The sequence below is a fragment of the Branchiostoma floridae genome, chromosome 6 (assembly GCF_000003815.2).
Source record: "Branchiostoma floridae strain S238N-H82 chromosome 6, Bfl_VNyyK, whole genome shotgun sequence".
Lineage (NCBI taxonomy): Eukaryota > Metazoa > Chordata > Leptocardii > Amphioxiformes > Branchiostomatidae > Branchiostoma > Branchiostoma floridae.
Window position 1 is genome coordinate 7,884,090 of NC_049984.1, and position 17,412 is coordinate 7,901,501.

General features: G+C 42.1%; 4 protein-coding genes across 5 annotated transcripts in view; 1 reads left to right on the forward strand and 3 right to left on the reverse strand.

Annotated features, from left to right (window-relative positions):
* Positions 1-5,025, reverse strand: part of LOC118417410 (NACHT domain- and WD repeat-containing protein 1-like) — a 26,301-nt gene extending 21,276 nt beyond the window's left edge. Inside the window, exons 1-2 of the mRNA XM_035822966.1 lie at positions 4,791-5,025; positions 1,345-1,546 (exon numbers count right to left, since the gene is read on the reverse strand). Of these exons, the coding sequence (XP_035678859.1) occupies positions 1,345-1,418 (74 nt within the window). The 5' untranslated portion in view covers positions 1,419-1,546; positions 4,791-5,025. The remainder of the gene's footprint in view (positions 1-1,344; positions 1,547-4,790) is intronic.
* A 182-nt stretch (positions 5,026-5,207) lies between these two features.
* LOC118417411 (testis-expressed protein 9-like) lies at positions 5,208-10,612 on the forward strand. Of its 2 annotated transcripts, XM_035822968.1 has the most exons (10): positions 5,208-5,345; positions 5,588-5,677; positions 6,078-6,250; positions 6,915-7,037; positions 7,557-7,726; positions 8,185-8,304; positions 8,870-9,006; positions 9,481-9,615; positions 10,053-10,187; positions 10,517-10,612. In XM_035822968.1, exons 2-10 carry the CDS (start codon positions 5,588-5,590, stop codon positions 10,589-10,591), a joined length of 1,158 nt encoding a protein of 385 aa, XP_035678861.1. In that variant the 5' UTR covers positions 5,208-5,345; the 3' UTR covers positions 10,592-10,612. The 2 variants fall into 2 exon arrangements, with proteins under 2 accessions (XP_035678861.1, XP_035678862.1); XM_035822969.1 differs by lacking the exons at positions 5,208-5,345; positions 5,588-5,677; positions 6,078-6,250 and adding an exon at positions 6,263-6,420.
* LOC118417580 lies at positions 10,594-14,056 on the reverse strand. The gene is made up of 3 exons (XM_035823172.1): positions 13,771-14,056; positions 10,719-10,857; positions 10,594-10,627 (listed from the first exon to the last, which is right to left on the reverse strand). Exons 1-3 carry the CDS (start codon positions 14,036-14,038, stop codon positions 10,594-10,596), a joined length of 441 nt encoding a protein of 146 aa, XP_035679065.1. The 5' UTR covers positions 14,039-14,056.
* A 2,048-nt stretch (positions 14,057-16,104) lies between these two features.
* LOC118418325 (hyaluronan mediated motility receptor-like) lies at positions 16,105-17,383 on the reverse strand. The gene is made up of 2 exons (XM_035824199.1): positions 17,248-17,383; positions 16,105-16,973 (listed from the first exon to the last, which is right to left on the reverse strand). Exons 1-2 carry the CDS (start codon positions 17,338-17,340, stop codon positions 16,815-16,817), a joined length of 252 nt encoding a protein of 83 aa, XP_035680092.1. The 5' UTR covers positions 17,341-17,383; the 3' UTR covers positions 16,105-16,814.
* Between the last annotated feature and the right edge of the window lie 29 nt (positions 17,384-17,412).

Here is a 17,412-nt window from a genome sequence, read left to right on the forward strand (position 1 = left end):
AGGGGTGCGTATTTTAATTGGGGTGCATACTTTTATTCGAGAAATTACGGTAATGAATTTACAGTGCGGTAAAACTTTCAGTGAGGAAAACATTGGGCTTCTGAACTCCAAGTTGCTATGGTGACCCTGAAGTAAATGGACTCTCCAGAAAAGCCTAACAAAACAAGGCAGGACCAGAGCATTTGCACACAATAGTCGCCCTGTTAGCTGAATGCCACTGTTGACCTAGTGATAGGACGGCCATTCTCCAGCTTTGCACTCAAGCATCAAGTGTAGGGGGAAAACACAAGCCCGTTTCAACATAGTAAAGCTCAGTTGGGCCAACAAGGCTAGAAATCTTGGCATGTCCCCAGTGTCATGACTGTTCTTGTTTGTCTTTGCACTGGGGTTTTTAGACAGTTTTAAAGATTTGGAAATGTGTCTAAGGCTACACCAATTTAATTTGTCCATTCACAGTTTAAAAAGATATATAAAAGAAGTATGTGGAACAGCCATGATGCTATGGTTTCATATGCTTAACTGGAAAAACATCATAAAAACATAGCCTGAGGACCAGGTGTATGTCTTGATGCACTCAGGTTTATGGAGTGGATATGGTCATATTCAAGTTTTCCTCCCTGCCAATTATGATGTTTGCTTGCCATATTTTCACTTCAAAAATCTGAGAACCAATAAATTAAATTGGTGTGGCCCAAAACTGGTAGAACTGTAATAATATTGATTAATTAGAAGTATTCTAAACCCTATGTGTGCAGTCCACTCCAATGATGTACTTTTCGGGGGAGAACCCCCGTATAACATATGCACCCAACTTTTGCGTTCATCTGGAACACCTGTTTGCAACTTAATGAGTTTAAAAATGTGTATGCCATTGGAGAACTTACAGTATACCAAACCAGATCAATACAAGCTTGGTTCTTCAGCTTTAATTTTGAGCTTTTTGCAGTGACCTCTCCACTCCAAATTCATCACACCACAAATGTGTCTCCCTTGTATATGACTACATACAGTGTTGGAGAATCATTTCAGCAGTAAATCCAAAACACAGCAAAACCCTCCTCTTCCTAATTCAAAATTAACCCTTAAACTGCCATAGTTTCAGCCCTATAAAATGCTATTAATGCAAGGGTTGACCGCTGACCTCCGAAAAGAGACCCCCAAACAAGGCCGAAGTCCCTAGCTTCCGGGGTTCATGGTAATACCCTATCCCGGTTATAACCGGGCACGGCACACAGGGCATGTATATGTGTGACGGATATATCCGGGTTTGGCAGTTTAAGTGTTAAATCACTGCAAAAGTAAATGAATTCACAGTGTCATCGTGCTACTTGCTATAACCCTTACCTGAGGCCATCGTGTGAATCCTCGCCGAATTCCGCGCTCGGCACGGAGGAGCGAACAGAGCATCCGATCCCCATGGCATTGTCTTCACAAGGCTGTACACACTCTACTCCTCCTATTCACAAATCTGATCAAGTCCTGATCCAACAGCTGTGAGGATCTGCTGTGAAGTTTTCTGGGTATGTTGGAGACTTGCTGGCTACACCTGGCAGAAAAGAAAATATACAAGGTGGTTTTGTAGGGTTGTTAAACTAATAATCTAAAGGTCTTGGGTTTGGATCTCTGGCAGGCCCCAATGTTGTACCTTTTGTAGTCATTTCCTCACTTCACTGAGAGGAAAAATGCTAAATGGTTGGGGATGTCCACTCAGATGAGATGTAAACCTGGAGGTCCAGTGCTTGAGGAGGAAAGCCGTACGTTAGAGATCACACAACACAAATAAGAAACGAGTAGCAGGCCTTTAACCCAGTGTGGGTGGATCAAACCTTACAGTCCAGTTTTACGCACCAATCTTTTCGTCTTAGGCAGAGGTCTTTTCCTGCTAACTTAACCGGTTATGCGAAACAAACAAATATTGATCGCCTTATATGGATTTAAAACTAGGAGACAACACAAGAAAGGATTGACATACGACAGCATGTACTGTTCACACGGAGAAGTTAAAGGCAAATAGGCCTATTGTCAGCTTAGCCTGAAGTACCTTAAAGCTTATTTACAACAGTAATACTAGATGGAACGTAGCAACTAGGGCAGAACTACGTCAGCACTAGACTATGTGATTTCACCCAGGGGTTTTTATGTTTGTCTCATTACATTTCTGGTCACGACCATCCACTAACATTGCACTTTTACTAAATTACTTCTACTACATGCTCGGGTGGGCACAGTTTGGATGAGGGAGGGAACCTGATTTGTATTATATTCAATGCAACTAAAATAAAGGTCTGTTTGGGAAGAAAGAATACTAGTAACACGCAACAAAAAGAATCTTAATGTTATAACATGACTGGGCAAGATTTGGACAAAGTAAAAAAAAAAGGAAAAAGATATCCCAAAGATGTCAGCTAAATGAGGGTTTCCAAGCCATTTTCTTTGAGGCATAGCTTGAGCACTTCTAATTACTGTTGATCGTAGCCAGACAAGGGCCTGCTTCAATTCAATGTTAAGTGTTGGTGGAATATTCTTCGTGAATAACAATAAGTGACTACGCACATTATTTCTTACCCTGAATTCATTGTTACGTATTAGGCCACAGCAAGTAAATTTTATGGATGACATCCTCTGTAGACTCCAAATCTAATCAGAGAGCAAAAAAACAATGTTGGGCAAAAATTCCTAAATAGTTAGATTTTCAAAACGGACGACATACATGTTATTACAAGAATTGAAGGGACAAATCAGGGCCATGGAATCACAGCCAACAAGTCTATTATTTCTGTATTCAAGATATACAAAAAGTGACACTAGTGCATTAGACTGCATTGCTTATCACAGTCATGGCTACCACGTTGGTCCCACTTTTATTATTGAACTAGTTTCACTTGTACAACTATGGTCATGGCTACATGTTCCTCACTTGTGTTACTTAGATACAAGTACAGTGAAGGCTACCAAGCTGGTGTGTTATGCCGAAGGGCGGTTACAGATACAGCTACAGATACAGATACCACATGATATATTTTTCCATCTTGTTACTTATTCATAATGTTAACCATCTCTGGGGAAATTTTTTCCCTAAATCAGAAAAAAATTAAGGATCACGCTGGTGTCATATAAAAAACTTACTTGCTGTGGCCTTATTGATACAACAATTATAGTCCAACGCCAAATTGTACCAAATTCACAGCAAAGTGCCCTGTTGTTTAAGTGCTTACAGCCATGAATAAAATGGAATAATCTAATGAACTTATCCAAAAAACTTTTTCAAGAAAAAATCAATTCTGAGTCATTCCTCCTGAATTTACCATTAAGCACTGCCTTGATTCCCCCATGTAGGCCCTCTTAATGGATGAATCCCTCTACGTAGATGTAGCAGAGGGCTGGCAAGGTTAATGTTCAGCATTCTCAGTTTTTGACGACAGCATGTTTCACCTGTTATGCCTGGACTGCATGATGACAATGGATAAAGCAGAATTTATCATTAAGCATTGCGAGGATCCCCCCAAGCAGACCCTCCTGCAAAGCTATATAGCAGGATACAGTCCACTACACTCATTGGTACATATGAATTTACACTGGTGGATTAAATGGCAGCCTTGAATTGATCCTCAGAAGAATTGTATTGACAAGAATTGGTCTGGCAAGTGAGAAGACATGTTTTTATAAAGTTTTTTTTTCTTTTTTGACTCAATGGTCACCAAGTAACAAAACCCGAAGGCCACTGCAAGGTTACGGGGAATATAAATAAGACTGAGCCAGCATCCCTTCCTCCTGAGTCATGAGTGTGACCAGTACTTATCTGCTCAGTAAATGCATGCCTCATTTTTCTTATGCGAGGCTTAGCAAGCTATTTTGTGTCACCAATCGCTGTTAATCAAAGCTAGCCCACTCTTATTCCTCATCAAGTATTGTTGGCAAATCATCCTTTATGCTCTTTTATACAGTTGAGTTTTTCAGCCAGGTAGGAACTCCAGTTTCAAGTTTGCGCTGCTCCTCGGTAGGCTACTTTTTAGCATGACGTAGGAGGGCGATGTATGACATTCTGAATTAATTCAATTAAAGTGCAACTGGCAAATTCAATGTACATGTAAATTACGTAATCAATCGCAAGATTGCCCGAAAGTCATAACAGAGCATCCAGTTGCTCACGACTAGTTTTGCCAGATGCCTCATGAATACAATATGGAGCAATCCAATTACATTGTTACCTAAATTGTTTGCAGTGACAAGTCAAATTAACGTTAACCTCCTGACGTTAACCAGTCCTCCTGAATTTTTCATTCAATATTGCCTTCTCTTTTGAATTTACCATTGATAAGCATTGCCAGAATCACCCATGCAGACCCTCTTCAAACAACTGGCACAATTGGAGCTTTCAAAATTCAAAACATATCTTGTATGATATCATAATTGCCTACTACTGGTATTGCCTACACTACTGGTATTGGAATCACACGAGCAGACATTGCAAATCATATTTTCAATTATGAATAATCAAAAACTACAATCTCCTTTCATGAGCATGACAAGACACACGGTGTTCCTTTTATCTCTGGGGTTTACGTAAAAAGGCACTGGTACAGGCACGGCATGGCAACCTTTTCCGTTACACTAGTATATTATTGATATTACATGAAAAATAATATCATAATTTCTTCTGCTACTAGTATATTTTTCAACCTATTCGACCAAAGTGGTTTTATATCCTTGCTTCGACGGATTCATAATCTGGGCACGATTTTGTAATTGTCTTTGATAGCAGTTGCAGTTATGATTTAAACGTCGTTTACCTTTTCCAAGGTCTACGATCTGTTGTCTCGTGTGAAGCCAGCGTGTGCACCCTTCTGCCTGCGTATCCGTGTTTCGAGCCACGCACCTGTTACCGTAAGCTGTGCACCTGTAGCTGTCCTGATTTCACCTGCATCACCTGCCCATGTCGCGCACCTTTCTGTGTCATTCTGAGAAACAATAACAAACCGCACCCGACCTGATACCTGGACAGACTATTCCACTTTCACTGGATAGGTAAGGAGATTAGATTTTCAAAAACTTTCACTTATGTAATCTAAATGCATAGATATCCTATATAGAATATTTGTATCAATTATTTCAGTACTATATTGCCATATAGCTACGAATCCATGTAAATTAATACTATATTGCAAATATTATTACAACCTATTTTTACCCTCAAATAAAGTGTAATATTCGCAGCTGCGCATCGGCGTGTTTGAACGACCTTTGACCTGAGCGGGATTCTTCAGGACCTTCAAAGTTGTTTGTTTTTTTCTCCCCCAAATTTGACATTTTCCTCGGATCTAGGTGACTATTTCTGCCTTTGAAAGGTAAACATTTAAATGTTTGTCTCTAAGACCCGATCCAATTATGATTGTGTTATATAACAGCGATGATAGCGATGTTTTTGTGTACGATATTTTCTGTTTGTTGGGGGAGGGGGGTGTTGTTTCCAAGGGATACTTGGACACTTGGCAATACCTGCTTTGTTAATCCATTTACTAGCTAACACGAATGACTAGGTAACAACTCAAATTTTGAAAAAGACGTTGTATATTTCTGCTGCCTTCAGATGAGTTCCAGTCGTGCGGGAAGTAGAACAAACATGAACAGAAGACCGCCCTCGAGCAAGGACAACAACTCTAGACCTGGTACAGCAAAGGTAAGGTATTAAAATCATGGACAAATCGTAGAAAATTAAGTCACTGTATTTGGTCATTTTTTTATACATTGTCAGTTGAATCTACCTTATTACACTGCACAGCAATAATTCCAAAATTATGTATGCATACCACTTTTTTATGCCGTGCGGAGGTCTTGAAATATGCAATAACAATAGATGTTATTTTTCTAGACAACTCTTACCATGAGACCACCTTGCCACTACAGTAGTACAGTGGTTAACAGTAAATGTTTTTCTTTCTATTAAATCATGATTCCCCAGAAGTCGTCCAGCGATCTGCTGATTTAAAGTCAACAACCCTAACCATGAGACCATCTCGACACTATAGTAGTAGTCATAAACAACTTATTTATTTTTCTCTTAAATCATGATTCCACAGAAGTCGTCCAGTGACCTGCTGAGTAAGGAGGAGGAGTACCTGCGTCTGAACGCTGAGCTGGAGGCACGGACGGCTACACTGGTGCAGGAGGCAGAGGAAGTACTGAGGGGACAGGACAGTCTGCTTTCACGGGTGTCCACGATAGACCTGGACGATGACTTGGAAAACTATGGGTAAATCATGGTTTTAGACCTATGGAGAAGCCAGTTAATTGCACAACAGATTACCGCATACTTCTGTTTATTGCACTGAATCCCAAAGTCCCACAGCGGAGGAAGTACTGCGGTTGTCTGCTGTCCAGGGTGTCCATGATAGACCTGGACGATGACTTAGAGAACTATGGGTCGGTTTGTAACTGTCAGGCTGTGATTTTAGTTCTATCAGTAATGCCAGGGTCTCCACTATCGACCTCGACAATGGCTTAGAAAGCTATGGGTTGGTTGTTACCTGTCAGGCTGTGGGTTTCAGTTCTACCAGTAAAGCCTAGCAAAAAATGTTTCCAACCAATCCTAGCAAAAACATGCCATCCCAGGCCTTTTGGGGGTGAGCTGGTGACAAGGGACATAAAATCTTTGAGTAATGAAAACATTGTAGAATTGTTTTCCAATACATGTATATGTTCTCATTTCTGTTTCAATACATGTAGACGATCATACTTGTACAATATGTCCTGATGTATTTCAGTTTTACTTTGTTAAACAGTATTTTGGACTGACATGAAAATCTTTATACATACCACCCCTATTTGATGGTTGTTGCAGGAGTTTGTATTATATTGCATTTTGCGGTAAGAGTGTAAGACTGATGTACTACAACAGTACAACTCTTTTTCTGTAGGAGAGAAACCTCTCCAGACCCTGTACATCTAAGTGTGGAGCCTGAAGACGAGCCAGTAGTCAGACCTAAAGTCAGACCAACATCCAACCATACCAAACAGAGGAACAAGTCAAGAGCTTCTAGGTAATTACAGTGGAATCCAACTAATTGCATTATGCCCTATCGCATAGTTTGGGGATCTGCATAAAATATGTATGTATATAATTCATTAATTTTCTTAGCTTGGTTTTTCCTTTCCAACATTCCCCTGGTATTCCAATACTAGTCTTGTGATGAATTTGCTTCAAAGAAATGTATCTAGTGAGATTCAGATTAAAAAAGAAAGCACTGAAAATGGTAAATCTGCACTGCTGCTATTGTCCTAGTTACGATTGGTCTGTGACTCTAGAAGTAGATCGGGGCTATGCTTTGACTAAACAGAGAAGTCTTACATCAGCTGTTCAAAGCTGTATTCTACTTGTGGAATACCTCAAGTCTTGTTTTTTATTTTATCAATAAGATGTCAGATCAAAAAGTTTATGTTGACATGTTTTCAGTGGTCTAGCCAAATAATGGCTAAGGTTGGCAGGGTTTTGCTAGTGTCAGTCAGGTAACCAGAAGCACCCCAGGTTGATCACAATTACTTCCTTCTGTGATTTTCAGACCCAGGTCCAAGGCAGAGCTTGCAGCTGAGGATGTAGCAGTGCCTGATGAGGTGTCAGACTTCTCCCTCACAGAAACCATCACTAAACTGGAGGGTGAGGTGGAGTCAGGCAGAACCCTGAATGACATGGATGATGTTCTACCTTCAGCAGCACAGGAGATGGGCTCAGGTGAGGTTTTCTGCCTCTCGGATATCGCAACCATTCACATGTATTTGTGTCAGAGTTTTTTCTGAATAATGTCCTACGGTCTTGTATTTGTCAAATGACCAGGTGACTATGCCAGTGGACACAAGGTGGAGAGGTCACTGGTTTGTTTCATGGCATTCTTTGGTAGTCCTAAGGAAGGTACTTTCTTAATTTCACCCCGGTGTAAAAATGGGTACCTGACTTTGGTTGGGGAGGTAAATGGCGGCGGAAGGAGAGTAATGATCTCCTTTTCCAATACCATACATTGAACCTTAGATAACAACCCACTGCCCCTTCAGCCTCAAAAAAAGGCTACGGGACTACATTTACCTTTTCATTTCATGTAGTTTCTCAGTAAAACAGTTTTGTAAGTTAGTGTAACATTCATACTACATGTAAATTGAAAGAAAAACATGGGAACATTGTTTGATCTGTTTCAGAGGCCCAGATCAGGTTCCTGAAAGCCAAGCTGCGTGTGATGCAGGAGGAAGTGGACAGACTGGGGCATGAATGTAACAAGAGGGGAGATGAGAACTCTACACTGGTGACAAGAATCAAAGGTGAGGATGCATGGTTACATTTCAGCCCCATATTCTGACGTCCCTATGTTCTGTCTGACACCCCCTAACCCGTAGCCAGACCTAGGGCTGTTGGAACATAGAGCTGTCTCAGGTGAGGGTACTGGTCACTATCCATAGACCCTTTTATCTAAAATGATAAAGATTCTAAACACTCTCTGGAATCTCCTGAGCGAGCAGGGGCACTGTATCATCCTCATCAAATCTCAGCTGTCTCCTGTCAACTTTCAAACTAAGGGTATTTCTGTCCCTATTTCTGCCACAATTTTGCAGCTTTATGAAGTATTATGAATTGGTAATACTCAGAACATATTTTTGATGTCTCTATGATGTTACAGAAAACGTCATTATTGTTGCAAAATTAGACACCTTGCTAGTATTTTACAACACAAGCTTGGACTGTCTCTGTTTACTTCGTGATCAATGAAATAACATTAAGGTGCTAGCACGCACATGAAAAATTCTCAATTGTATTCTTTAACTCTCATTCAGTCACAAAAAGGTAGAGTATGGAAAGGGCTAGTACAGAAGTGTTGTTGTATTTCAGACCTTGAGGAGGAGCGAGGACGACTGACCAGAACCACACAGACCCAGCAGTCACAGATGGAGAAGTTCAAGAAGCTGTCAGAAGACGCCAAGAAGAAGTCGGACGGTCTTGAGCAGCAACTGGCTTCACTCAGGAAGGTGAGGCAGGGGGAAGATGGGAATACAAACATGAGAAATTATCATTGTAGTACAACAAATGAAAGCTGTCAAGGAAAGTACTATCAAGTGTGTCATACTTTGGCCTAGAAAATTTGTGTTGCTTTTCCAATTGTGGTCTTGGAAGAATATGTCTGGAGGGATTCTTTTTTGGATTTCAACCAAGTTGAGACAATGAATACAGTTCAATAATGTAAAATAAGATGCATCAGGACACTGGTATTTTTAACATCATATTTTGATTGCACAGATGTACAAAGCACCACAATTTTCTAATCGAACAGAAGTGAGAATGTGTTGGAAAATGATGCTGTTTTTTCATCACCCAGATCACAAATGTAAAAGGCTAGGGTTAGTAGGCTTTTGCTGGGGTTGGTCAGGTAACCAGAAATGCAATTTTGTCGTAGTCCTTACTTGTGTGGATAGAGCTGAGTCTATGCTACATTTCCCTCCCAGGAACTGGAGACACTGAAGCGCCAGCAGAAGCAGGCAGACACAAACCACAGCGCCACGGAGGTGCGATTAAACAGGGCCCTGGAGGAGGCGGAGAAATACAAGCTGCAGCTACAGAAAGCAAAGTCATCTTCAAAGGTACACAGTTGCCCCAACAACAATAAGGTCTCAGAGATAATGCATTCAGTTATAACTACATGTACCTACATGTATATACAGCACTCAGAGCACACAAACAAAAATTAATGATAGGATGCGTTTTTGCCATGCAATTGAGTTGAGGCCAAAATGAACTTTTCCTTTGGTTTTTTGGTTTGTTATTTGAACATATATTTGCAAACAGACCAGCCTGGCATGAACTCTTTAATTTGTGGCTAAGAAATAGAAGATACATTGTATGTATGTAATGTCATCTGTAACATAGCAAACAATGTACATTCTACTGTAATGTACAGTAGACTTAATACTCTTGCAGTCATTACCAAGCAAGCTTACACCATTTTATCATCACCATATCTAATGCCAAGGCCAGATTTAAAAAAAAAATTTCTTGTTTCCCATTTCCCTCTACCCAGGACACAACAGAGCAGGAACGGAGGAGAGTGGATCAGCTGCAACAGGAGAACAAACGGCTGGAGAAGCAGAAGAATGAGCTGATGGCCGGCTTCAAGAAACAGCTCAAACTCATCGACATACTCAAACGGCAAAAGGTCACTGTTTTGTGTTTTTTGTCTTATACATTACTATTACTTTAAAACACACCAGTTAAGTACAGTATCAATTATGTACGACCAGACTGTAAGGCTTGATCCACTCACATCTGGATGAACCCCTTATTGATTAGTGTGGTGGGTTACTTAGGTGCTCGATGTGTCACTCTCTTCAAACAGTGGCCTCTGTCCCATCCCAAGAAGGCATTTTAACCTAGGCTAGTTTATTTTATAGAGATGACAACTTTGTGTTGTATTTGCAATGTTACGTTTTGCTTTTCTTATGTTACATATTACTATAACTGATATTGTACATTTTCTCCCAACAGATGCATGTAGAAGCTGCAAAGATGCTCAGCTTTACAGAAGAAGAGTTCGTCAAGGCTCTGGAATGGGGGAATTAAATTCAGATGATGTAGTAAAATATAAAATTGGACCAACTTACGTGCAGGACAATTGTGATTGTCTCTCCTCCATGAAGCTGTGGTGATACCTAGCATTCCTCTGGCAGGCAGGCACACGCGTCCTAGCTGTTCACAGCCATATCGGAAGTGAAAAGAGACTCCTCCCACTTCCGCCTGTGGCTGTGCTCCCGTGAAACCCCAGTTACTTTGAATCCAGCTGCAGTACTGGCCGAAGAACTTAGGGTGGGCATATACCAATGCAGAACCTGCAACACAAAGATAGGGCGGGTATGACCACGGCTTCAATGGAGGAGAGACAATCACAATTGTCCTGCACGTAAGTTGGTCCAATTTTATATTGTCTCTCTCCATTTCCGCCGTGGTCATACCTAGCATGACTTCATAGCAGAGGCCAGTACTGATTAACCAGAGAGACAAAAAGAAATTGTTGCAGAACATTCCAAATGTCAAAACAAAAGCCCAGTTAGCTGCCTTCATCATTACTTTAGACAGAACCCTGGCTGTGTAGGCAGTAGAGGTCGGAGCCCCCTAAAAAAGTGTCCTGTGAAAAGAAACATTGGATCCAAATCTGCTAGATGCAGATAGAAAACTGCACAGCATTCCAGAGCTGAGAAGCTCGCAGAACAAGCCATGTCTGAAAAGAACGGAATATTCATATTCTATGAAAAAGAGCTTGCAAACACAAGGCATAACACCTTTAATTAATAGCCCAAAACAAGTACAGGGAATGCTGATTGGCGAAGACCTTGTTGGTCATTTACTTGTATATGGAAAAACCATAACTCAAGTGTGAAAAACAGGTCGTTCGATCCATTTTGGTGAAGACGAAGACGTTCTATTCGCATCTGAAAATGCCAAATGTTGGACTCTTCCTACCGAGTCTCAGCATGGAGTCTCAGCATGGGATCTGGAAGAGAACTATTTCAGGCGAGCACCTGTGGAGCAAATTCAACGCCACAGGAAAGCACCAGCCTGACACGCTTGGTCAGAGGAGAATTCAAATGAATATAAAATGTGTACTCTCGTGCTGGGTACCACCTGATTCATTCAAAAAGAAAAAAGATGAAAAGGAGGAATAAATCGACTCAATTTTACTCAAATCTTCATAACAGAGACAGAAGTCCTATAAAACTTTCTCTGGCAAGAAAGTAAATAACGTTATAACACATAAACCGCCCTGACCTGTGGGCAAGGAACTGGGCAAACCGTCAAAGGTTGCTATGGGAACGTGCTGTAGAAACGATCCGGGAAGATCGAAGCACACGCCTGTAAGAAAAACACCGGAATCCTTGTGAAGTAACGCGTGAATACGGAACGACCCGAAACTCTGTGAAGCCGCCTACCGTTTCCAGCAAGAGCGGTAAGTATAACTGGCCGGCTGAGTACCTGAAATGAACGCACCAATCATTAACGGTTAATGCCGTAACAAAAAGTACTCGTCCCACTGTGTGGGTGAACAAGAAAGCCCATGGCTAAGAGTGCAAAATCGAAACACGTTCGAATGCTGTAAAAGTCGTCGGAGATGACCGGGCGGTACCGTACAAGGTAACGAACACGCTAACTCGAAAGCCGAGTATGGATGCGCTACTACGGAAGCGCTAAAATCCCGTCTGCACAGACGAAAACCGAAACTGACGGCTGGCGTAGCCCACATCAGAAAAACTACAACGGTATACAAAAAACCATGGAAGTAACCCGGGTAAAAAAGACAAAGGCTCGATGAAACAACGCGGCAAAGACAATGTGTTGCACGTCAGAAGACGAGTCACTCAAGTGCGAGAGACGCCATATTAAAAATACACGCAAAGTCTGACCTAAAAACAGCGCCATGTAGCGATTGTCGCATGAACTACAATGGACATGTAACATACGCGTTGACGGCAGACGAATGTGATGTGGTCAGGATGAGCTAAGCTTGAACTTGGAACCCGACGGACGAACAAGAGATGCTTGAACAAGGCCTATTTGAAAGGCAGCCTATCTAGTCCGTCGAGAAAAGAATGTACCACAAAGGTCTTTCATTCATACACTCATAAGGCACACGGCTTGTGATGACAAAGGTAAAAAGATTAACACGTAAACAGCTGATGGCGAAGTCCGACCTAACACCACGTTCCAAAGCGGCCACCGCCGTAGCGGTAAAATATTCAAAAGGTAAAATATTCAAAGAAGCGTGAGACTTCCTAACACCCGAGGTCAACGCCTGGCTAGCCTACAAAAAAACGGCGAAAATGCGCGTCTAAAAGACCCGAAAACAAATCGAAAACTGGTACGCGAGAGCGAAAACAATCGAAAACATACATCAGCGAAAAGAAACTCAAGTAATATACCAAGTAACGAAAACCGCGAAGACCTAAAATGGTCAGACAACTCTGAAACAGCGGAAGCTGCTTGATCAGCTTGAAACAGAAAAACCAAGGAGCTTTTAAGAAAAGTCGAACACGATGGCGATCAACGCTAACGTAGCCACGAAAATTTTACATGACAGTGACGACGAGTGACCCGAACGAGAAATATTACGGAAAATGCGCTCAACGATCCATTCCAATACATTTGCATAAAAATGCTAAGCAACTGGCGATCTAAGCCAAGTAGTAACAGCAAATTTTGCATAACAGTCAACAATAAACAGCGGAGCGAAAACAATGGGTTTAACAAACCCTCATTTACCTCTAAAGAGGCTTAGCATGGCTCCATACTGGAAGTACTGGCAGTAAAACAATGAAAACCACATAACTTTACTGCATAAACTCTCCCCATGGAGAAACATTTTTCCAACCCTACCTGGCACAATCATGAACGTACTATAACGTTCTCAGTAAACAAAGAATCAACAACTCAAGAATTTGAGAAAATTCATGAACGGTATGAAACGGATTACTTTAAAAACTTGGCAGAGACGTCGCTACGAGACTGCCAGCGTGAGAAAAATCCTCGCCAAAAGGCACTGGGTGCCTCCTACGGTCATTTTGACCTTGTTAGACGGGATTGAAGTATTAAAAAACACCGCAAAAAGTCATTTGGGCGAGTATAACACGCACCACGAAAGTGAACAAAAACATACCTCAGCTTGACGCCTATGGTTAGGCACGTTGCTATAGTCCTGAATTGGACTTTCCAATTCCACTCACCTGCAGCATGGCTTGGAATACACTTACCTACCATCGCTGCATTCGGTGCTTGTGTCCGCTCAGCGGAAGGCGCCCTGGAACCGTAGACGATTGCGGCGCCAGTCAGGATGATTCTATGTGGCCTAGGCCTGCAGTCTCCAGCAGCATGGCTCATAAACGGCCCTGCGTACGTCTTGATGGCGGTCTGCCAGCTGAGCAAGAAACGACGGCTGATACTAGTCACACTCCCGGTCTGCATGCCGGCTGTGTGAGAATCGTCGGGCTCCGAAAAGGCCGCACTACATCTCAGATACATTCTCGTGTCCGCTGACACCTGATAGTGATACATGCTGCTGTGACCCATGACCAAATTCCGAGGAAGACTGGTTGGAATGGGTTCTCTGCTGTTGTGTCCCAAAGGTGTCACATGGTGCACCATTATTGTGTTGGCAGCACATCCGCGCTACCCTGCCGAAGTGGGCTCGGTGGAACTGCAAACGTCTCCGCCCAGGCAGGAATGTGGTGCGAGCGTAGCTCACCTGAAACACTTTCATAGCAATGTATGCACGTGGATTGGGACACAGCATTTAAACACTTTCAATATAGTGACGACAAAACAGCACTCAGCTTCTGTGCATATGTCGCTCGAGGAACGAGCAAAAACACCCTGACGTGAAACTAATTTGAACAATGACCAGGACTCAAACGAGCTTGCTCACCTGGTAATGAAGGATAATGAATCATAGACACTCCGTGACTACTCAAATACCCATCTGCTTCCTGGCTCCGTGTCGGTAAACGAGCCCCGGTCTCCCGCGTGACAGGCGAGGATACTCGCCACTATACAAACACGGAAGTGGAGCTGCTCAAGTAAAAAAAAAAAAACTGCGGGAAATTTCCGTAAACACATATCGGTTACAAGACGGGGCGTAGTGAGGACTACGCGCGGCGACAGTATGCCGCGGAAACAAACTTACCTGATAAAAGGCGGAAGGGCCCGCGGGCGGTTGGAACATGCTGCCGAAGCGGTCGAGGAGACGAAGCCTAGACGTCGCTGTAAACAAACCGCTGAAAACTACTACGAATACCCGAAAAAACGCGGACACGGTTCGACATGTTGGTGAACGATGACTCTCTGAGCGACGTGCCGCTCTCCTATTAAACCGCCGCGGGAAACTCTGCCGAAAAACGGTCGGTCAACCGCACGTCAATATTAGCATGGGAGGATGCTGGTCATTCCACTCCTGCGGAGCCACGGGTGTCCGCCCACCTAGTAGTAGCTCGTTTTGCTGGCTACTCTCCGGAAACAAAGAGACTCGCACAACGCCAACAAGCGCTCAGCTTCCGTCGAAGATTCCAGGGGCGAGGGGGCGGATGCGTGCCTGGACATGTTGCCCGTCACACGTGTCGGAGCTGCGTAAGATTTGACGCGACCAAACCTCCTCACGCACGAAAAAAAAAACACTTCCCAGAAGTGTACTAGCAAAGAAACTAAGAACTTAGAGGCTAGACATGTCTATTAACACTCAAACGAAACTTGTAATAGAAGTAAACGCGAAAAAACGCGGAGCTAGAAACGCGTGTGTGTAACCTGCGTAGCGAGAAAAAGAACTGGGGTTTCACGGGAGCACAGCCACAGGCGGAAGTGGGAGGAGTCTCTTTTCACTTCCGGTATGGCTGTGAAGAGCTAGGACGTGTGTGCCTGCCAGCCAGAGGCATGCTAGGTATGACCACGGCGGAAATGGAGAGAGACAATCTGTACTGTATGTACATATACAAAATGTAGAAAGATTTGAAAAACTTGTAAATGGGGTAGTCTGTTGTTTTGTTTGTGTTATTGCACGTTGTAATTCCAACATCCCAACAGTTGCCTTTGAATAAAGCTGCTGCAGGTATATATTTTGTAGAAATGTCTGGGTTCATTAAATGATACTTACTATGTTGAATGTAATCAAGAACAGTTGTATTAAAGAGCAATTGGTGGCATAAGTGCTTTAACAAGCTACATGGCTGAGGAACCTGGTATGGACAACAATAAAAACCAATACACAGAAATACATAATATGATAGATACAAAATCATTTATTGCTTACAATGTCTTCAAATACACAAAGCTTGCAAACTTGTGACTTCACAAATGATAAATCTAAACACTAACACTGATGATTAATAACAAAAATTCAAAGCAAGTTAATGACATTCAGTATCATCACATTTATTCTATGCTTAAAATACTAATTTCACTAACTAATCCGCACTAAAATGGCCACAAAGGGTGCAGTGACCAACAAAGCCTTCTGTAAAGTAGACATAATTAGCACCATTGACATTCATTTTTCTGGACAGCATAAAAAGTTGTAAGACTAAGAATTGACTTTAAAATCAATGGTTATTGAGACAAGATAGTGTCTAAAATTCCTGAGAGATTTAAGTGAAAGTTTGGTATGCAAAACCTGATAGGAGAGAACAAAACAAGACATAGCACTAGTATAGGGAAGGACAGAACAATTTGGATACTAATGATTCTAACTACATTCATGTTATTGTTTCTACATGTGTGAAGGGTATTATTCTAGTATGTTGTCAAGTGAGGTTGTCTTCAGTTTCAAGGCTAGATTTCATTCACTTGAATCAATTGTGATTTCTTTTCTGCAAGTACATGCAAGTAATGTACCCACATTATCCTACAAAAGCTACAAAGCCTTCATCTCAATATAGAAGATCATACTTGACTTTCACTCTGGCATTGGTACCAGTCATCATCATACTTAAGAACCTACTGACATTTCTCACTCCTACACATAGATTATCGTATTACAAAATGTACATTCACGACTGCCCTTCTCTGTGGCACAAATGGGACTTTGAAACAGGATAAAGTCTTGTTTCTAATTTGTTTGGCATCACCAAATAGAGACAGAAGGTGACAGGAGACAGGATCAATATATACAAATACATGTACCACCTCTTATAGAGTAGGAGGTAGCCAGTGTGTTGAGATGTTTGACAGGCCAAGAGAAACGTGGCAGTGAGATCGGTTTATTCAGTAGCTACAGACTTGGACCGTACAGATTGTACCAGAGGTCTGGCTGTCATACGATGACATTGTGTGGACCAAGATGGTTGTTCTCCTTGTTATGGGAGTGACTGCTGGCGTCAGCCGACTTGTGCCGGGCACGGCCGCCTTCGGCTTCTCGCTGACTCAGCAGGTTGTTCTTCTGCCACAGCTGTTTTCTCAGCTTGCTGATTTCCTAGATGGAACATTTATATAGACTTAGTGTTAAAAAATATGTCACTCTCTAAGGCAAAGCCATCAAATGTCTACATGTATATCAGAATAAGAGAGCACTCAATAAGGCGACAGCAAGTAAATTTTGACATTATCTCTAAACTGCAAGAGTTGGACAGGGAGAACAAACTTTGTTGTTTTCCCTGAATTCAAGCAAAAAATCCATATATTCTCATCCATAGAAATTTGCTGTGGCCCAATTCCACCAAGTGAATCTGTTATTCAAGTAAACTCACCTCCTTGAGTTCATTGTTTTCCTTCTTGATGGCTACATGGAGCTGGATCTTCTGATGAGGGTTCTGATGGCCCACCAGTTTGGTGTTCTCCATGGACAACTGCTCACATTTAGCCTCAACCTTCTTCAATTCCTAGTGGAAGATATTACAAAGCTCAAGGAGTAA